General features: G+C 49.4%; 1 protein-coding gene across 1 annotated transcript in view; it reads right to left on the bottom strand.

Moving 5' to 3' along the window:
• Positions 1 to 1,404: 1,404 nt before the first annotated feature.
• Positions 1,405 to 22,098, bottom strand: part of MED27 (mediator complex subunit 27) — a 198,908-nt gene continuing 178,214 nt past the window's right edge. Inside the window, exons 7-8 of the mRNA XM_055319240.1 lie at positions 4,168 to 4,245; positions 1,405 to 1,965 (exon numbers count right to left, since the gene is read on the bottom strand). Coding sequence (XP_055175215.1) covers positions 1,831 to 1,965; positions 4,168 to 4,245 — 213 coding nt within the window. The 3' untranslated portion in view covers positions 1,405 to 1,830. The remainder of the gene's footprint in view (positions 1,966 to 4,167; positions 4,246 to 22,098) is intronic.

Below are 22,098 nucleotides of genomic sequence, written 5' to 3'. Positions count from 1 at the left end.
GCCATTTAAATGTCTTAGAAAAGATGAGCAGCAATGACACGAGCTGTTGTTACAGATCCTACGTCCTCAATTCTGGATGTTCTCAAAAAGCAACAAACAAGTGTCTTATGAGACCAAAGGAGGGAAGAGACCTGTGAGTCAGTGAAGCAGTGTTCTGTTCTGTTACCAGGGATCGTCTGTCCCCCACTAAACAATGAAACTCCAGGCAGCAGAGATTGCCAGCCCCCTTAGAATAGATGAAAGATGTTTCAGAGCCATGAAAGGCTGGTGTGACCGACTCATGTGTCACACAGGATTCTCATTAAGGCCTGTGCCATGGTTTAATTGGCAGCATGCTTTTCTTTCTTAATGGTTCAGGAAATAATGGTGCTTCTCATGAGCGAGAACAGCTTGAATGTGACGACCACGGTATTTAGTCTGGAATCACTGGCTGTATGGACATGTTCATTTTCGCTGCCTCTCATCACACCTCCCCAGACTGGGCACTGAAAGTAGGCCCATTTCCTGGAACAGGGGTTCTCAGACTTGAGCCCATAGCAGAGTCCCCCACAGGCTTGTTAACAATCAGACTATTGGACCCCACCCCCAGAGCATCTTCTTTGGTTGGTCTGGGGCAGGGCCTGAGGCTCTGTGTTTTTAACCAGCCCCCATGGTGCTGGACCACACCTTGAATGGCATGGTCTTATCCTTTCTTTTCCCTTTCACTAAATCCTCTTTGTCCTCAGCTCCTTTAACCCTGGTGGGGGTAGGAAGGGAGGGCCTGAGTGGTACTAGAACCCAGGTGGGAACCACCCATTCTTTTGGACATCTCAAGAAGGCAGTATCTCTCTGGCATCTTCATTGCAAAGAGAACATCTGAAGCATAGGCTGGCCTGGGAAAGCTCTAGGAAACTTCCCCTTCCTTCAAGACTTTCACCAGGTCAATGCTTCTTCATATAAACAGGTTATGGCTTTCAGTGTTGGGGTCAAAGCTCTGTATGAACTCGGCAGACGGCGCTGGAATCTGTTCACTATAATATTTAGAACAAAATATGGTACAAGCAAGCCAGGCACCCCTCTCATGCCTGCTCACCTGTGTTCTAGCTGGTAACATGGGCAGATTCCTTTCCTTTTGGTATGTACGTGTGTTACTGCTTTAGCAAAAAGAAACATCTGTGCACTTTTTTCCTCAAAAAGAACAATCCATTTTTCAAACTGCAAAAAAAGTCTTTGAAATGGAGTATTTGCCAACACTGTCCTCTCTCCTAAAAGCAAGATGCAAGGAAATGTGTCCTCAGAACAATGTTTTAAACGCAGACATTACTAAGTGGTTTTTTTTCTTCAAAAGGGCCAGATCTGCTCACATGTTCACCCAACTGAATGTAGAAGGTGCGTTAAGAAACAGGAGACAAAGCCTTGTCCGGGGTATAAAAGGTTTACTGCTTATTAAAAAAAAAAAAAAAGTTATAAAACAAAACACCCAGCCTGACAATATGTATGAACATGGGCTCTTTCAAATGATAACGGCTCGTGAAAATGATTTAGAACACAGACCTAGGAGGATCAACTGGCCAGCTGCTTACAAGGACGTGCTGCAAATTTTCCTGATTCTGAGTTCTATAAAGTTCCTCTCTACCTTCCACATACCAGTTATAGTGTGTAATGTGTCCCATCAACACAAGATGGAATCTGCTCTGCAAGAGGATTGGCCTTAACATACGACTTGCTGCTAGGAAAACGGGGCAGAGTGGCGGTACTGGCATCTGGGCAGTGAGGACAGTCCGAGCCATTGGTCTGCTTGTCTGGGAAGTGCTGGGTGGGGCCTGCAGGCAGGACTGGGGTTGGGGCTGGTCACTGCCGGCAGGTGTCATGGAAGGCTTCGAGGGTTCGGAAATCCCTCCACGTCGGGGGAAGGCCATCTTGTAGAAACTTCCCGCAGCGTTGGCACGGGGCCTGGAACAGCTTTATGTAACTTCTTAACCAGGTCTAAAAAGAGAAGTGAAGAGAGAAATAAAAGAAATGGGATCTGGGTGCTTCCAATGTCATCCTTCCCGTCAAGCCTAATGATCTCCAGGCCGGAGAACTCAAGTTGGCTGGGACCCAAAAGGTGGCCTGTGATTTCACAAAGCCCTGCATACAGAATCCACAAGGTCATAACGCTGCTGATTTTCAGTTCTGGCACTGCCCTCCCCCACCCCCACCCCCACCCCAACTGAGGGAGTTTTTAAAATACAAATTCCTCCTCTTAGGGGCAGGAAGTGCTCCTGGAAGAGCAGCTATGCCCTGGAGCATGGCCTGTGGCTCGGGGCTGCACATAACCACGTTTTACTTCTGTGCCCTGTGGCTCCTGAATATGTGCACTGATCCTTGCCTTGTCCCCGGCCGAGGGGCGGGCATGGACACGTGTGGAGGAAGACTTTGCATTGATGACAATGTTCAAACTCTCCACTGAGGTCAACATGCCTTCTTTCTAATTTGATTTCAGAGGTCACTGCTCACTGTCACAACGTGGCCCAATGCACCTGGGGGAGGGCAGGGACAACCTGGTGCCACCAAATAACATTATAAGCGGCAAATACACACTTGAGTGGTTCAGAGTGCAGAGTTCTCTCAGGCATCATACATAAGGATGAGACTCACATAACTCAATTCTCAAACTCAAGGAGATTCAATACCAAAACAAAACAAAACAAAACAAAACAAAACAAAAAACAACCCCCCCCACCAACAAAAAAAACCCCAACCCACAACAATAGGCAAGTTAAGCAACTTCTCACTGTGACAGGGGCACATGAATCTCATCATTTAATGTCGTCCTGAATTACATCGATGAGAGAAAATTGTTCTTTGAAGAGGTAGGTCGAGTGTATTGATACAAATCCTTCAATCTCCATCACAGCTGCCTTCATGGTGGCAGACTATGGGCCATTGATACTGTCCCCCTTCTAAAGGCCAGGTGTTTGAGGGTTTGGAAATAAATGTGAGAAGGTTGATGGATCGATCACTCAGCTAAACTATTTATCCTTCAGTGCTGATCCAATTCAAATCCTCCCCCAACCCCAAAGTCAGTTACCAAAGGGAAACCGGGCATGACAACACGTTAGGTTAAAAAGCAAGACTAGCTGCCCAGAAATGACTGTCAGCTGAATTGTCCTCTCAACACAGGAAGAGCTGCTCTGTGTGTGGCCCCAGCTGAGTGCCTGGGTTTGATCATTCACCCTCCCTAGCACCGTGAAGCAGATCAATAAGTCGGGTTTGTGTCTTCCAAGAAATGAACTGCAGGTATTCTAAGAAGCTCACTTGCTGAGGCAAACCATGATGGGATGAAGCGGGTAAGCACTATTCCACCTGGCTGTCAACACTCATTTGGACTTGCTAACAGGTGTCTTCTGAGTAGGTCTCTAACTGGCAGCCTTCCTAGTGTGAACTGAAAAGGGAGTTTTAGCCTCAGTGAAAGATGGAGCCTACTGAGGTGAGAGCATGAAGCCATGTCTGCATGATGTGAAACACACAGCTGCCAGTTCTGCCAGGATCTGATGGAGCTGGCTGATGGGCCAGCTTGGGCCAAATGTTGGTCATGTGACAGATTTGGGCTGAGGTGTGCAGATGAATCGGCTTGAGGGGTGGCAGGGAATCCTGACTTGTAGTGTTTGCTGATTTCGTGGTGTAAACATTCTGGTTCAATTTCCAGGTATCATGCTTAAATAACCAGGTTGCAAAATTCTCAGCACTTAATAGGATGGCAGGAGCTGACTCCCATACACCAGTGCAATGGCTGTTTGGAGGGTCGTTCCCCATCCCAAGTTTCAACTCTGAAAATGTACATGTCTTGGGGATACTGTAAGATTTGTCTTAGTCACCGCTACCCACTCAGCACCAAGCACAGGGCCTGGCATAGATAAGGAGCTCAATAAATATCTATTGACTAAATCAATGTGGGGAACTGTGTTAGGAGATCACTTCTGAAACCACCATTTGTTCAGCATGACAGAAGACACCAGTTAATTAAGTGGGAAACGGTTTCTCATAAATCCCTTCCCGGTTTAAAGAACTCAGTTCTATGCTGGCCCATCTCCCATTACGAGGCCCTGGTGATCTAGAGATGGAGCAGCCACCTTCTGATCTGCTGGCTCGTACCTGGAGGGAGTCAAGGTTTCCAAAGGAGATTCGGCTCTTAAGGCCACTTACCATGAAGGATCTGACCACGACATCAGGCATCTGTGGCAGCTGATAGTGAAGCAGGGCAGTGGTGGCATGGTCTGTCACCTGGAACCAAGGATAGCAACTGGAGTCAGAGGCCACCCGAAACCAGCACAGAGAAAACAAAACCAATGTGTTCTCTTTATAGGATAAACCAATCTGCTTCTGAATGTCTCTTGGAGAAAAGGATATCTACAATAAAATCTCAAGTACAAAAATTAGTTAGCAGAGTTGGGGGCAGGGACCAGGGAGGAGGAGTGTTGTAGGTAGAGAGGACGCAAAGTATCCAGGTCTGGAGGCAAGAGGTGTGAGTTCCAGCAACTGGAAACCCAGGCCGGGGATAGCCCCTGAGGGAGGGGTGTGGCCCGAGGCCAGCAGAGAGGGGAAGTCGGGGCAGATCACAGAAATGTTTCTAAGCCAAGTCACAGCAGGGAACACAGCATGGATGCAGAGAAGCTTTTCCACCTGTCCACATTCGACTTCATCTTTACACCAGACCGATGTCCCTGGCAGGGTAACTGGTCTTTCTGTCCCTGCAATTTTCATTCTGTCTCACAATTTGTAGTTGTAGAGATTTTATGATTCCGTCACCCAGCATCTGGTAATTTCTGATGATCTTTCCTTCGAGTCTCACATTTCCATTACTCTTCTTGAGGAGCCTTGCCACTCAGAGTGTGGTCTTCTCTCCAAAAGCTATGGCCTATTTCAGCATCCTGGTGGGTCATACCCACTGTCCCCAAACTCCAAGTAGGGGCTGAGGGCATGACCGCATTAGACCCTACTAGAGGTCCCAGAGACCAAAAAGAATGCACACTGGGCTTAAGTCCCAGCGCTGTCCAGCAACCTCTATCCAACTACTTAATGTCTCTGGGTCTCAACATCCCTTCTGAAAAACAAAGGAGTAATCTAAGATCCCCTGTAGTTCTGCAATTTGATACCACAAGCTGCTAATGCCTGCCATTGATCTGCAAATTAATAGATGATACCTAATTTGACAGTTGTGTTCAAAATCATAGTTTAGCTGACTGTCCTCACTGGGAATTCTTGTCACTATGAATGTTGTGATTAAAAGCCAAAATCCCTGGGTGGCTCGGTGGTTTCGTGCCTGCCTTTGTTTGGCCCAGGGTGCCATCCTAGAGTCCCGGGATGGAGTCCCGCGTTGGGCTCCCAGCACGGAGCCTGCTTCTCCCTCTGCCTGTGTCTCTGCCTCTCTCTCTCTCTATCATAAATAAATAAAAATAAATCTTAAAAAAAGACAAAATGAAACAACCACAAAAAAAAAAAAACCCTACCAAATAAATGATCAGTTTTGTTGAGCAGGAGTAAACAAACATGGGTCTACCTGGTGTAGGCTCCTTGGTTTTCTAACTGTCACAAGACACCATGTGACGTGCCAATGGACCTAAGCAGCAGTGGGGGGAAGCAATCCAGTGGAAGGAAACTGGAAGGGCCGCTCCAGGTTCCACATGGTGAGTGGCAAACTCACCAGATTCCCAGATGTCAGTTCAGCCAAGGTCAGAGAGGCCACACCCCAAAGCGTGAGGGTACAGGCTCCCTAACTTACAGAACCTGAGCCTCACCTGCCCTAAATAAATGGCCACACATGTGGTGCACCTCCCTTCCAGCCAGGCTACAGCTTTGCCTCTCATCTCCCCTCTGCTCCTCCCGATGCCAGATGAGTACTCTTTCCCTGCTGGACTTCCATGGCCTGCCTGGTGGCTGGAGAACCCACAAGATGATTAGCTCTGTGGGGACAGGCATCATGCCCATCTCGTTGATGTTACATCCTCTCAAGGCCTAGAACATCACCTGGCATCTAGCAGGTGCTCAATACATATTTGTTGAATAAAGAAAAAAACTTAAAAATGTCCACTCACGAAAGGCCACATACCAGGGACATTTGTACTCACTTTCTTGAAAATATAGCTACAGGTCGTGTATCCAACATTGCTGAGAAATTGTTACCCAAGTGACTTTCAAGATAAGTGGTACTTATCCTTTCAAGCGCAGACTGGTTTTATTTTAAGCATTTCTGACAGACAGCTTTCTAAAATGAGCAATGCTTTTTTTTTTTTTTTAAACAGTAGTAATGATAATTTGGCAAGATGGTGGGTGGTGATCAGTGGGGTGAAATTATGGCTACAAAACACAGCCAAGCAAACTGGGTCGGCCCCTGTGCGTGGAGGCTGCTTCCTACCCACCCAGACCCCTTGCTAAATAAAACCACCCAGGCAAGTGCCATTTCATGGGAAATTTACAAAAGAAAGAATTTCTGGAGAATTCTTTCTGCAGCCCCTACTATTTTATTTTACAATGCTTCTAACAAGCCCTGCCCTACACATTAGTGCTGTCACAGCAGGGATGCCAGGCTTGCTGCTTGCTGGTGTGCTGCCATCCCCTAGTTCTGGGTGTGCTCCTACCTCAACAGCTCATCACTAGCCCCAGGAGTCCCCTGGGACAAGCCCAGATTCAGCCACTTTAGTAGCCTGAGCACCTGTCCTGGGGCCAGATTCCTCAGTCACACTGGCCACTCAGAGGTCATGCCCCCAGGCTGGGGGTATATTGGCCTTTTTTGGCTGCACATTTTCTTTGCTTTTCTTTGTAGAATTTTTAACACGGAATATTTTATATGACCAACATATAAAATTCAGCAGCATAACTGAAGTGGGTGTACTCTCCTTGTTTTCATTTTATAGAAGAGGAGATGGTGACTTCCAGAGGTTGAGAAGATGGCTAGGTCACACAGCTAGTGAGGTGCAGCGGGTGTTTTGAGTCCAGACTGCAAGGCCCAATCAAACCTGGGCCATTCCTCCCAATAGGAACCCCCAGCCAGCAATGCAGGTTCTGAAAAGGCGCATGCCGCAGGTGTCCGGGCATCGTCTGCCCACACGTCTCAGCCCAGTGAAGTTGTTGGGAAGCCACAGTACAGACCAGAAATGCAGGCTGGGGATTTGTAAATGTGGTTGCTGGATACCTGGCTACTTGAGAGCAGAACAACTGAATGAACCAGAAAATGTGCTCTAGATCCCGCTCCAGATATGCCACATTGCTGTTTTGGCATCTAGCTCCCAGATAGGGCACCTAATTAGCTTCTCTATTAGTCGGTTGGCAACCCGGCCAAATTTAGCCACTTTCTCAAAAGGTCCAGTATAAATTACTCCCTTAAACTGCCAAACGATGGCATTTTTTTTTCTCGGGCTGGTATGATCATTTAATTTCCCATCACTAATGACAGACATCTTAATAGAAGGAAACAAAGCTGACAGATTTGTTATATTTTCTTCCCCTTCCTCACAAACTTCTCCATTACTGGTTTTGGGGCTCCTGTGACCAAACTCCAAAGCACCAGGCTAGGCATGGCTGTAGAATGCGGGGAAAATTCACCCTACGATGATTTTCCTTTCCGTAAAAGCATTCTACCTTCACTGTTTTCTTGTTTTACAGTTTGCAATAAGAAAGTGGTTTTTTTTTAATTATTTTTTTTCTTCAGCATCCAAGATGTTGAAAAAAACAAACAAACAGGGGGATCCCTGGGTGGCACAGCGGTTTAGCGCCTGCCTTTGGCCCAGGGCGCGATCCTGGAGACCCGGGATTGAATCCCACGTCGGGCTCCCGGTGCATGGAGCCTGCTTCTCCCTCTGCCTATGTCTCTGCCTCTCTCTCTCTCTGTGACTATCATAAATAAATAAAAAAATAAATTAAAAAAAAAAACAACAGGCCTGGGGCAACAAAATATTTTTGCTATTAACTAATTTAATTTAAATCTACTCTGTGCTAGCCCAGTGAAGGCTCGGGACCCACTGTAATGTAAGTACGGCTCATAAGATTCCATTGGGAGATGAAAGCCACCCAGACCAGCAGGGGAGACTGACGATGGGCACTAATGCCCCTCAGGAGGAAAGGAGGCCATTCATCCCTCCAGTGAGTGCTGGTTAGGAAAGCATCGGAGAACAGATGAAAGCAGCCCCTGAGCCCATGGCAAGGGAGGGAGGAGAAGACAAGAAACAATAGCCAAACTGTGGAAGGAGCCTCGGTGTCCTTTCGAAAGATGAATGGATAAAGAAGATGTGGTCTATGTATACAATGGAATATTACTCAGCCATTAGAAATGACAAATACCCACCATTTGCTTCCACGTGGATGGAACTGGAGGGTATTATGCTGAGTGAAATAAGTCGATCGGAGAAGGACCAACATTATATGGTCTCATTCATCTGGGGAATAAAAAAATAGTGAAAGGGAATAAAGGGGAAAGGAGAAAATATCAGTGGGAAATATCAGAAAGGGACACAGAACATGAGAGACTCCTAACTCTGGGAAACGAACAAGGGTTGGTGGAAAGGGAGGTGGGAGGGGGGTGGGGGTGACTGGTGACGGGCACTGAGGGGGGCACTTGATGGGATGAGCACTAGGTGTTATGCTATATGTTGGCAAATTGAACTCCAATAAAAAAATAGTGTAAAGATTAAAAAAAATAAAAAAAAAAGAAAGTAACAATACACCAGTGAGGACAGGAGAAGTACAGGCATGGAGAGACAGGGCCACTCACAAAGCTGTGGGGAGGGGTGCCTGGCTGGTTCAGTCCATAGAGCATTGCAATTCTTGATCTTGGGGTCATGAGTTCGAGCCCCATGCTGGGGGTAGAGCTTACTTAAAAACCAAAACAACAACAACAACAACAACAACAACAAAAACCAAAAAGCAGTGAATAGCAGCCACACAGGGGCTTTGCCAAGAGGTGTCCCTTTTCACCTCCAAGCAAGGAACACTGCAGATGCTCTGGCTCAGTGTGGGTGCGCTTTCCCCTCTGGCTCAAGGCTGTGTCACCACTGGAGAGTTACTCTGAGTAGCATGACATTCCCATTGCCCATCACAGATCCTAGGGGCTTTATCAATCTCACTTTCAGCTTCCTCTTCCTCCTCTGCTAACTTGGGTGTACTGAGATTCTGTCCCCAGCTCAAACAGGCAGAGAAGGGCTTTGGGCACCCAAACTGGCAAGGAACTAAGCTCTGGGGGAGAAAGGAATCTTTCAAGAAACAGCTGCCAGTCAACACTCTGGTGAAGGAGATGCCAGTCAAAACAAGACTCCTGACGCTCCTCTACCATATTGTGTGCAAGGCTGACGTCTTCACTCCAGGACCTGAGAGGAACAGGGTGCTTGGGAGATGACGAGTTGTGTTGGCCAAAGCCAAAGCAGAGCTGCCTGTTAAGAGCTGCGGCCCCGCATGAGGTGGTCTACACCACTCAGCTTGGGAGGCGTCGGGGCTTGGGAGCCAGACCATGTGGGCCTGAGTGTTGTCTGTTACTTATGAGCCACATGACCTTGGACAAGGATTAAATGTGCCAATTTAGGGAAAGCACTGAACAGCAGCACCCACTCACAGTGAGTCTTCCCTTTCTCTTGCCCAATCCTCACAACCACTGTGGGAGGGCGCTGTGAGGAGCCTGTCCATTTCTGAGAAGGAGTGGTCACAGCAAGGTTAAGTGACCTGCCCACTCAGGCAGCTCCAGAGCAGCACACCCAGGCCACCTCCTCCCTTTAAAGGAATGGCCCCCAGAACTCTCAGGGAGGGAGGACTTCATGCCCCAGCTCTTGGCACTCACACGACTCTCCCTCTGCCTCTTGCCTGCTGCTACATCCCAAATGCCCATCCCAACAGGGCTGGACACGAAGCTCTCTGCATCTCATGAGTCTCTGGCCATGCAGAATGAGGGGGGCAACGGGGCAAACACAAGTCTAAGGCTGAAGAATAAAGGGGATGCAGAAGAGAGAGTGTATCAAGACCAAATTCCTCTTCCTACTGGTGGTCTCTGGTCAGCTGTTGGGGAGAGAGGACAGGGGTAGGGCCAGCAAGGCTGAAGGTCAGCCCCACAGAGCCCAGGGTTCCTGGCAGCCACAAAGACCTTGGTGTTTTTTTTTTATCTGTTGGGGAAGAACAAAGGACAGAGTGACGGCATGCAGAAAAAGGGCAGCAGGACACAGGGAGGGGGCAAAAGCTCTCAATGTGCTATCATTCCTTGGCAGTTTACTCTTCTAAAAAGATGGTCTGGACGGGATCCCTGGGTGGCGCAGCGGTTTGGCGCCTGCCTTTGGCCCAGGGTGCGATTCTGGAGACCCCGGATCGAATCCCACGTCAGGCTCCTGGTGCATGGAGCCTGCTTCTCCCTCTGCCTATGTCTCTGCCTCTCTCTCTCTCTCTCTGTGTGACTATCATAAAATAAATAAAAATTAAAAAAAAAATAAAAAGATGGTCTGGGGATGCCTGGGTGGCTCGGCAGCTCAGGGTGTGATCCCAGAGTCCAGGATTGAGTCCCACATCGGGCTCCTTGCGAGAAGCCTGCTTCTCCCTTTGCCTGAGTCTCCGCTTCTCTGTGTCTCTCATGAATAAATAAAATCTTGATAGATAGATAGATAGATAGATAGATAGATAGATAGTCTGTTGTACCGATCTTCCTCAACTCATGACAGGGGGTTACATCCCGATAAACTCACTGTTAAGTTGAAAGTGCATTTAATGTACTTAACCTGGCCTACCTTATGCATGCCCTGAACACTTAACTGGCCTACAGCTGGGCAGAATTGTCCTGCACAAAGCCGATTTTATAATAAAATGCAGAGTATCTTATGTAACTTACTGTTACATACTGTACTCAAAGTGATGCACAGAATGGTTGCCAGCCTGGAGGTTGGTCACCTCATGGAGGTGGGGCTGGCCGAGTGCTGCAGCTGCTGCCTGGCATCATGAGAGAGGATCATACGACTCCCTCATTGCTAGCTTGAGAAAAGATCCAAATTCAAAATTCGAACTATCGCTTCTACTGAATGTGTGTCGCTTTCGCACCTCATAAAGTAGAAAAATCCTAAGTTGAACCCCTGTAAGTCAGGGATTGTCTATACTGCATTACTTGGTGGCATAGGGCCTGTCTTTGGGGATTCCTGGGCTCGCCAAGGGCAGAGTCTTCACTTTCCCTATGTACGGGCTTCCAGGCCAGAGTGGAAACTGTGTGGAGCAGCAGAGGTGAGGAGTGCAGAGGTGAGATGGTGCCAGGCACCATCCCTCAGCTTCTGAAAGGAAGTCTACACTGGGGGCCAGGATGGGTGTGGTGAAAAAGCTCCCCAAGGTGACTGTGACGTTAGCAGCATTAGGGATCACGGATGAACAGGCTGCTGTGGGCTACTGCCTGCTTCCCACCGATGGGTGCTGAGCCAGGCCTGGGCTCGGGCATTTGGGCGCCACTCTTCCCACTACATGGCACTGGTGGCATCAACTCAAATGCTTGCCACACAGCCCGTGAGGCCCAAGGCCACCCCCACTAAGCCAGCAGAGCTGAGGCTTCTGTTAAAAGTGTGTCCCACAAGATTAATAGGGAAAGTTAAGTACCCAAGTGTTTAGGAGCTGCTTATTTAAAAGAGCTGTCTGGTAGAAACCCAGATCCTGGCTTCCCTCCAGCCAATACCTACTTCTATATACTCTGAAGAGAACATTCTCTCTGGCCTACATTAACATAACCAAAGGCGGCGTGCTGGGAAAGGTGATGTGGAGCTGTCAGGAGACCGGGTTCAGTCGTGGATTCATCACTAATTATCGGGGTGACCTTGGCTGCATCACTCTCCCCGCTGGCCCTGGGAAAGGAGCACAAGGCTGGGATCACTGGCACCCCAGTGGACGCTGCTGCAGGGCCTGGCCACACGTCCTGAGGGTACACCTGTTCTGAGCTCCACCCTCAGGCCTGCCAGGGTGACATTAAAGCCCTTTGTTCTTTTAAAAAGGATGAGCTGATCTGTCCCACTCCAGGAACCTACTCCCCTGCCCTGATGTGACCCTCTACCTCCCCCTGTAGTCCTCAGTTTCTGGACCAGCCACAAAGGGCTTGGAGCACCCAGCTCAGAACCGGGGAGGCTGTCAGCACAGTATGACTCTTGTGCTAGAAGCCTCTTCCCACCTTGATGGGCTTCAAAGAGACTCTGCAGCACAAGCCAAACATGTGCCACTTGGTTGTACACATGCTGCAAGTCAAAGAATAAACAGGAACTACTTTCATTCACTGGATATACTTGAATGCTACATAAGGAGATCAGCCCAAGAGTCTGGAGTCAGGGTTCTGCCAAGGACGGACCCACCCTTAAGGAGAGGGGCCCTGGGAACATCTCGGAATGAGAACATTCTCTGTGGGTCCAGGAGTCAAAGATGTGAACCTCGTGTGTTAAATGTTTAAAGAGACAGTAATCCCTGCCAGCAACACTGCTCTGAGGAGGAGCACTGGCTTTATGAAGAATATTTAAAACAGTCCCAGAAGTACTCATTCCATGAAAAGAGAAGCCATCATTATTTCAAAATGGGAATGCTATGAAGTCAGTCCTGAAAGTGCTGGGGGGCTGGGGATGATGGGGGGCAGGGCAGGGACATGCTTCTAAAACCGGGATAAAAGTACAGTAGAGCAGAAGCAGGCAGTTTCGTTTTTATTATGCGGCCCGAGTCTCTAATCTGTATCCTGGATTTGTATGCTGTGGGTTCACCGGGCCTGGAGGCCTGAGGAGAAAGCATCGCAGTCCGGGGGGACTGGGGATTACTCAGACAAGATCAATACTTCCCTCTCTGCTTGATGAAGGGGCCATCTGCACGGGCTTTGATGGGCTTCTAGCTGTCCCCTGGGGCTTGGCGGTGCTGCTGGGGGGTAAGACCAGAGGCAGGGCTGTCCAGGTGGGACTGGACAGGTGAGGATGGACCCTACTGCTCCATCTTGCTGGAGAAGTGGCCATAGTCTTGAGATCAAGCTGCCTGAGAGGGGTGTGAGACCTTGTCTATAGAGTATTGAACATAATATACTAGGGCCTCCATAAAGGAGTTTTTGTTTGGTTTTGAGGGTTTCACTCCTATTTCTTTCTTTATTTAAAAAAAATATTTCCTTCCTTTATTTGACAGAGAGACAGAGAGCACAAGTAGGGGGACTTGCAGAGGGGGAGGGAGAAGCAGGCTCTCTGCTGAGCAGGGAGCCCAATGGGGGGCTCGATCCCAGGTCCCTGGGGTAATGACCAGAGCTGAAGGCTCACCCACGGAGCCACCCAGGCGCCATCCCCCCCATCTCTTTAAAGTTGCAGCCAAGGGATCCCTGGGTGGTGCAGCGGTTTAGCGCCTGCCTTTGGCCCAGGGCGCAATCCTGGAGACCTTGGATCAAATCCCACGTCAGGCTCCCGGTGCATGGAGCCTGCTTCTCCCTCTGCCTATGTCTCTGCCTCTCTCTCTCTGTGTGACTATCATAAGTAAATAAAAATTAAAAAAAAAAAATCTTAAAAAAAAAAATAAAGTTGCAGCCAAGATGCCACGGATGCCCTGAAGGGAAGCCCCTCAACTGGGTCCAAGTGCAGACTGCCTGCAGATTTTCTCCAGAGGAAAAACAATCACAATAAACCACGCACATGCCCAGAATCTGCAGGGAACTTGGAAACACTGTGGAATGGCATGTGAGGCCCTCGATGACCTGGGTCCCAGCTTTGTCTCCCTCAGGTCCATGACATGCTCCCACATTGCCAGCTGCTCCAAGGATCCCTCCCCATAAGCCTGCTCCCCTGAAGCCCTCCCGCCCCCTCTGCCTGTGCCTCAAGCGGCACCTGTGGACACCCCAGCCCTGTGCTTGCCTGACTGTGACCAGGAGCCCTGCCTCACCCCAGGCTGTGGTCTCCGTGAGGATGAGGCCATGCTGGGCCTACCTCAGGGCATGTATGCAGAGGACAGTGCTCAAAGAGGTGGTTCTGCTCTGGTGCCACTCACCAGACAGCACCCTGATATGTAAACAGGATTCTATTGATTTATTTTTGGCCAGTGGTGTTAGGGGAGCAGAGTGAAAGAGGGGTTTGGGAGTGGGAAAGTCTGGGGTCATGGGCCACCGCAGGGAGGAGGGTCTGGGTGAACAGGGAAACGCCAGAGTGGCCACAAGGGAACTCTCCAGAATCCCAACCAGCCTGAAGCTTCTGCCAAAGCCCTTGTGCAGGGCTGAGAGGAGCTGCACACAAAAGGTCCTTGACATTTCCCAGGATTAAGGAATTAAAGCTCTCCATTTAGATGAACGAAAGAGAGTTCAACACTTTCCAGATGGTAAAATGCCAGATTCTGTTGCTGGCTGCCAGCAAAGTCCAAGCCCCAAAGATACCTGAACTGTTCTGTACCCACTTGGTGTGATGTTATTTTCTGCAGGAACAGTCTTGCAGTTAGAGAAACACATCCAAAGACATCTGGGCTCCCAAGAAAATCCAGACAATCCCACCTACTTCCCTACCAAAGCTGAGGCAACTGTATGGGAAAGATGCCGGTGTGCAGAGCAGGGTGGGGGGAGCCCTGCCAATGAGTTGGCTCTGCCAACACCGTGCTGGCTGCCTTCTGCCCAGGCCCCGCTGGGCAGGGAAACAGGAGGTCACCAGGACATGAGGGAATGTTCCAGGTCCTGGGACTGTGACTCTGTGTTGGGATGTTGGGGCTGCCCGAAGGGCACTGCTGGGTGGTTGTAATTCTAGGTGCCTTACTACCCGTGTGGCTCACTCTCTGACCAGGAGTCGAGATCATATGCCTGGAGAAAAGAGGGAGGGTGCTGTGGTGGTAGTGTGTGGGGTGCTCATGGCAGCCGATCTTTGGTTGGCTTCACAAAGATCACCTAAGGTAAAGTGGGCCACACGCACACACCTGGCATGGACTGTGAGTTCTGTGCCTCTTTCCCTGACCAGGAGAGGAGCGGCAGCTGTCACACACTGAGTGCTTCCTCTGGGCAATCATAGAGCTCAGAACTTCACGTGGAACCTTCAGAGTACACACCCCACGAGGCAGGTTCTATTACGTCCCCTTTTTGTGGCCAAGGGACCTGAAGCACGGAGAGAGGCTACATTGCCAGCTGGCCAGTCCACACAAGGCAGAGCTGGATGTACATCCAGGCCAATTTGATGCCAGAACCTGAGTCTTCACATCTGGTCCACGATGAAGAGACCATGGAGAGGCGACGGTGGAAACACGAGGAGGCATGAGGAGTGATCATCAAGGTGAGAGACTGGTGGGAGGAGGAGAGCTTCCTAAAGAGAAGAGGGTGGTCATTGCTGATAAGCACCTGAGAGAAGTGTCAGGTGAGCTTCTAGTCTGGGGCTCACCTGACACTTCATGCCTGTGGACTCAACCTCACCCCGTTCTGTGAGGCAGGTACTCGTATGATGTCCATTTTACACATGGGGAGACTGAGGTGAGTGAGACCACGTAGGAAGCGGTGGTTGGCTGGGGCCTGAACACATGGCAGAATGGATCTCAGCCAATGCCTCTCAGGAAAGGTCACCATGGGGAATGTGGACTGGGGCCCGAGAGATGGGGGCAGGCCTGGTGCTAGAAGCCACCCTGTAGTGCGACGCAGCCTGCTGGGCTGTGGGAATGGGGACCGGGCAATGGTGGCTGGCCAGGCTGCCCAGAAATATTTGCTGGATTCTGACCTGGGCTGTACTGAGGCTTGTGTGAGCCCTCAGGAAGAACCAAGCTCTGGGAGCAAGATGGACTCCTCTAAGGCACTGAACCAGAAACCAGTAGGGTGGGCGCAGCCTTCCCGCTCCACTTGAACTGTTAATCTGGCTATGTGTGGGGACCTGAACTAGACTTTTGGTCATTACCACATTCAGCGGTGGTGGATGGAGCCTTGCAGGCGGAAGGTATTGGGGTATCGTAAGGGGAAAACCAACGATCCACTCTATTCTGGATTTAGAAACTTGAGAATATTCAAAGCTGCCCCTGAAGAGAAAAGGTGGCCATAAAAGGAATTCCAGCAGGAGGGGGAATGGACAGATCCCTCCCTGCCATGCTCAGGGCCCAGGGCCCCTGGGGGCTCACACTCACATTTTCCTTCTGCTTATCCAAGTTGGTCAATACAGCCCAGCTGTCAGCTTAGGGGAGGCTGGTCTTTGGAATGATCCTGGGATTGTGGGCCACCTCCCAGTCCCCCAAGTGCACCGACAGCCTGACACTGGGCTCTGGCAGGCCTTCCTCCTGCACTGCCCCTCGTCTGGAGTCTGCCCACTTGCCCTCACACAAGACAGTGGTGCCCTGGGTTTTATCTGTCTGGGGGCAGCAACACACACTTAGGAGGTGGCAATGGGATGCACAAAAACATAGAGCCAGACGCCACCACATTTGGTCTATAAAACTAAGTTCTCCTCCCTGAGGAAAGTTATTCAGCATCTGAGAGGAAAGGGCACTTGTCAGAGCAACGGTATCTGGAAAAAGCCAAGGTCCTTTCGACAACATAAGAGACCCCTTTCTGGGGGCTGCAGAATCCTCCTAGGCGTGGGGGCCTTGGCTGACCTAAGCAGGGCATCGGGTGAGGGAAAGGATGGGGATGTGGCACTAGGGCTTCAAACTCTGGCTACAGCCACAAGTGCTTCCAGGTCTTTGTGGCACTTCAGGAGGGCTTTCTGAAAGGAAGGTAAATGAGCCATTGGGGAGAAATTTTAGATATTACAGAGATGGAGATGGAAAGCAACTATTTATTGCGTCTCTTTGGCGATGTGCGATGCTGCAGCAGATACACATACTCCAGAGAAACATGCCACACAGCCTCATTCAAAAGAGGTAGTCTTGTCTTCTGGGAACCATCCTTCATTGGGATGGCTCCCTTTCCAGGGACCTGGGATTAGTGACAAGTGAGGTTTATCACATACTACTTGGACAGGCACTCAATTATGGTAGGTGTTCAACGCATCCAAAATTTCTAATCAGTGACTCCTCTACAGATGACTCCCTCTCTTATATGGAAAAGCCTTGGGTGGCCACTCAGTAGACAGACCCCAACAAAGTCTGTGCGAGTCGGAGGCCAGTCTCCAAGTATGAATGAGGGAGGGAACGTATGAGTAAGCGAATACTGAAGCAAGGACACAGTGGCAGCCTGCCCAGAATGCCGTTCGCCACTGCTGTCCAGACAACCCGCCCGTCCACAGCAATGTTCTGTGATGGCACAGCCCCGAGAGAGCCACTCTTCCCACTGATGCCTCTGGAATGATGACTCTGAGCTGGATGTTCACCGGTGATGACTCACGTGCTTCCAAGTGAAAACACTACAAAGGACGTGCCAGCGCTCCTGGTACTGCCTCTCTCGTCTCCACCTGCCTGTCTGTGGCTGCACATGCTCCCCACCTCTTTCCTCAGCGTCCCTGCCAAGACTTAACGCAGTAAGTAGCTGCAGATTTTCTCTCACTCTTCCTAAGTTCCTGGATGAAAATGCAGTGTTTTGAAATGAGGAGGTTAAAGATCAAAACAGTGACTGCCCCTGCAGAGTTTAAATGTCAGAAAAATATGAACACGCCTGAAACCCTTCCTGGCTCTTTGTGTGTCTGCCCTTTCAGATGCCCCCTATTTCTAAGTCCCATTCTCTGAGTCTGCTCTGCTGGAGACACGCTGGCTATAAAAAGCCTCTTCGCCCTAGGATGAAGTGCACAGAGCCTTTGGGGCACCGCAGTAAATGACGGGAGCCTGTCAGCAGCCACGGCCCCACAGCAAGCTGTCCCCAGCCCTCTGCTGCTTCCCTGCACCGGGGTAAGGGGTCTAATGAGGAAGAGGGACAGGGCTTGCTGACAGTCCCCACCACAGACAAAAGGCAGGCCTCATTTAGTTTCACGTGGTGGGACTTGTGACAGGGCCTTATGTGCCTGCTTTAACCCAGGGAGTCCTGCAAATACGGCCTGAGGAGAATGTGACAGGTGTGTGTTTCCATTCTCTTAGCTCCTGGCATTCTCTTCCATGAATAAAAAGGCGAGCATAAGCTGGGGCTGACTCTGTGAGGCAGCCCTCCTCCCACCATCCTGCTTTGTCACACTGAGGGGAAAGACCTGGGAGGGGTCCCACCTTCCCAGCAAGCCTCTCTCTGTGGCCGCCACCATTGCTGCTTGTGAGCAGGAAAACACAAACAGTCCACAGTGATTGCGACCACATAATGAATACCAAAGAAAGGCAGTCCTGGTTTCCTACACCACGGCAATGCTGGGAGAGAGTTCCTCCAACTGTACTAGGAGGGTCGGTGCTGGTGGCCTGGACTCCCATCTTGGGAGTTGGGGGGCAGGTCTGGCACCGGTTGCCAGGGTGAGGACGTTCGGGTACAGTGTTCTGCTGGAGAGATCCCTTCCCACTTGACAACAAGGACCCTCCTTGGCCATGTCACTTTAGTCTGAAACAGCACCTCCCTCCTGTTCCAGGTTGAGCCTTTCTAGACAATGCAGACAACCAGGCCTCTTGGTCCATGCACATGAGTGTAAGCAGACAGATGACAGGCGGGAGGGGATGTTTACCACACACTTGCAGTGTCTTTGTGGGAAATGCTCCCAGGAACATCGATCAGGACACCAAAATTCCAGTGGGTGGACAAGAAGCAAATAGGATTTCTGAGAAAAAGCTAAGACTAAAAAGCAGAGTTAGAAATGTTGCCACCTAATCCTTCTCTTCTGGCATTTTGAGTTGGAAATGCTAACCACCAACCCATAAATCGCACCAGGCCTTTGGAGTCTGCCACAGATGAAGCGGTCCCAGCTTTGTTTTCATTGTGCAGTCTGTCCCCTGTCCACCAACGCGGCCTGAGGCTAACAGAAAAACAGGCACTGTACTGTCCTGCCCTTTCATGAGGCCACACTACCTGTCCTCCATCCTTCCCACCAGCATCTTTGGCAAGGCAATGACTTTCTTTTAAACAAAATCCCAAACCCCTCCTGTGTGATGATGATTAGTTGAAAGCTTTACCGATGAAGGATGAAGCTTAATTTTGTACTATGTTATTTTCCAGTATATTCCTTCCTTTGACAGCAAAAGACAATGTTTTAGTAGGAAAGACAGAAGACTCCTTAATCCACTGACTCTTACCTGCCCCTAGAACAGGAAAAGGACTTCATTACCTGCAGTTAGTTGTAATCAGAGAGCACTATCTCCCATCCCCAAATTGTGGTTCTTTAATTGAGTACAGGTCAGTATCAGGTCAAGTCCATTTAGTTAAAAATAGGTGAAGGTAGGAATGCTGAAGGAATCTCAGAAAGGGCTCTGTCCACACACAGACAACATGTCATTCACCAGGGGGGTAAAATCCCATCCCAATAAACACATCCACTCTCACTGCTTCAAACACATCACACAGACTGCGAGGGAGAACCTGGCCGGTGCGCCCACGTCTCTCCGACTGAACTAATATCGAATTTTAAACCCTGCTTCAGTGTGTGCTTTAAACAAATACAGAGAGTGCTTGGCAGGTTATTTTTAGGGGAGGTAGAATAAAAATACAGTACTGTCTCTCCGCATCCATGCTTCACCAAATCTGTATTTCACACATTTTACAACCTCCTAATAAACTTTCTGCTTGCATTTAAAAATACTTAATTCTACACAGAACATTAAAAAAAGGTATCTCTGCAAAGGCCAGCATGTGCAAGCCCCTCCCTCACAAGGGGTATTTGAATGGAAATCAGGACATTGTTAAAAGACCAGTTCCGGTTGGCAGTGCTCTTGGCTCCCTGAAGCCACTGGCTGCCTCTGCGGGGCCTGGAGGAGGTAAGTCACTGCAATACCTCAGAGGACACTGAGATAAACCCAGCTAAAAAAACAAAACTGCTTTAATGTTCCTCACTACTAAAGCAAAACACGATGCGGATAATGACCAGTGTTCTCTTTAGGATGCTTTTCCACCAGCTGCTGGGGAAAAAAAATGACAAAAGCAGTCAGCACAAAGTTATTAGTATTTAAGGCTGAGACTTTAGGTATGCCGAACAAGTAAATGCCTCAGGTATATGGTCACTTAGATAAGAATGCCAAGATTCAAATGTAGCTGCCTGTCCTAGAGCCTACCTATGACCACATACACCTTCCGTTCAGGCTCCTGACTGAGGGTCAGAGGTGATTTTCTCCACTATGCATCTAGGTAGTTCAGCTGAGTAAAGGAGTGTTAGAAGAGTCAAGAGGATTTTGTTTTCAGGATAAACTTGATTTTGGACTGGAAAGGTTGCAAAGATGGTGCGCACAACTCCCATGTATCTCTAGCCCAGTTTCCCCCACTGTTGACACTTGTCATGACCTGGGACCTTTGGTACAGCTAAGAAACCAACATTGGTTACTTATTAGTGACTACGCTCATTTTCTCATTAACTTCTCTTTCTGCTTCACGATAGCATGTTGCATTCAACTGTCATCAGATCGTGAAGTTTTAATGCTTTCACAGGCTCCTAAATGTGTGGCGTTGGGCCTCATACTTCTCTCCTAGCTGTAGGCATCCGTCCTCGGCCTAGTCTTTTATGGTGAGGGGTCTAGGGAACAATGTGAAGTGACGTATTAAACACCATTAGAGAGCTGGTCCATTATGCTGCTTTGATACAGGAGCTCTACACTCACTGCTTAATGGGGACAGGGTTTCCTTTTGGGATGATGAAAAGGTTCTGGAACTAGATGGGGGGGCATGTCCCACAACATTACAGAAGTCACGGAATTGTGTTAATTTTATGTTATGAGCATTTCACCTCAATTAAAAACAGCCTGCTGCCTGGGAATCTCTCCTTGTGGCTTTTCAAATGACCAGTTCCTCCTCATGAGCGGCCAGTCTCGGGTTAGGTCCTGCCCACTACAGGCCTCCTGTGACCACCCAACATCAGGAACCCCTCCTGTTGTTCTTGACTGCAGTCCTCGAGGTAACTCTCTGGAGTTACCTTCCTTCCCTCCCTTCCTGTCTGTCCGCTTGTATTCCTAGCACCCAGCATCGTGCCTGGCCCTTGGCAAAGGAGTTCCGTAAGTGATTGTTGCTGGGCTGGTTGGGGCACTGAATGAAACCACAACCAATCCCATTGTGTGTGCTGCTGGAGGAAAGCAGGGACAGAGGGAGCCCTCGTAAGCCCTAGGTGCTGAGCTGCTCTGGGTGCTCTGGGAAAGGGCCCCTCTTCTATGATCAGAAGCTGGGAAAGGATTTTCTCTAGTCACATTTCTTCCCACATTTCTGAAATAGCCTTTCATGGGGAAGCCTTACATTGGAAAAAGAGGTGGGCAGTGTAAAGTGGGGGTGGTGGTAGGGTGAGGACAGGGCCAGCCTGCCTCCTTCAGCCCATACTAGCACCTACGGAGACCACAGGGCTCTAAGCAACTGAGCTTAAATACCAAGTAGGCTTGGAACAACTCAAAAGCCTCTGTGTTTTAATTTTTTTTGGTAAAGTATGATGTCCATACTGCAAAATTCACCCTTTGTTGGTGTGAGGTAACAGAAAAAAATGCACACATAGTTTTTTTGATCTGTCCATGGTTCCTGGCATAGAGCTCCTGAAACCCTAATAATTTCCTAAGTGGTAAGAACACTAGGGACACCCCTTGTTCTAATGAGGCGACTCTGGGTGGGCACCTGGGTGGGGGCTGGTCACCAGAAAGGCCACGCCATTATTACAGTAATTAGACACTTAGAATTTTCTCTCATTCCCCATCTTTCAGGAAGGGGAGTGGGGCTGGAAACCGAGTTAATGATCAATTATGTCTACATGAGGAAGCCGCCTTCAAATCCCAGCACTATGGGCGTTGGAGAGCTTCCAGACTGGCCAACATAGCACTACAAGAGTGATGATGCACCCCAACTCCATGGGGACCAAAACTCCTGTGCTAGAGGCCCTCCCAGATCTTGCTCTATGTGTCGCTCCATCTGGCTGTCCATCTGTATCCTTTATCATGTCCTTTAATAAACTGGTAAGCCTAAGTAAGCATCTCCCTGGGTTTTGTGAGCTGCTCGGGAGGACCAACAGAACCCAAGGAAGGGGGGCATGGGAACCTCCGATCTACTGCCAGTAGGACAGGCAATAACCCAATTTGTGACTGGGGTCTGCATCTCTGGGTAGATAGTGTCAGGCTGAGTGAAACTGTAGGACACCCAGCTTGTGTCCTGTTCCTGTGGGGCAAACCCCA

Source organism: Nyctereutes procyonoides, unplaced genomic scaffold (assembly GCF_905146905.1).
Source record: "Nyctereutes procyonoides isolate TBG_1078 unplaced genomic scaffold, NYPRO_anot_genome, whole genome shotgun sequence".
In the NCBI taxonomy this organism is placed as follows: Eukaryota; Metazoa; Chordata; class Mammalia; order Carnivora; family Canidae; genus Nyctereutes; species Nyctereutes procyonoides.
This window is presented reverse-complemented; position numbering and strand designations above follow the sequence as displayed.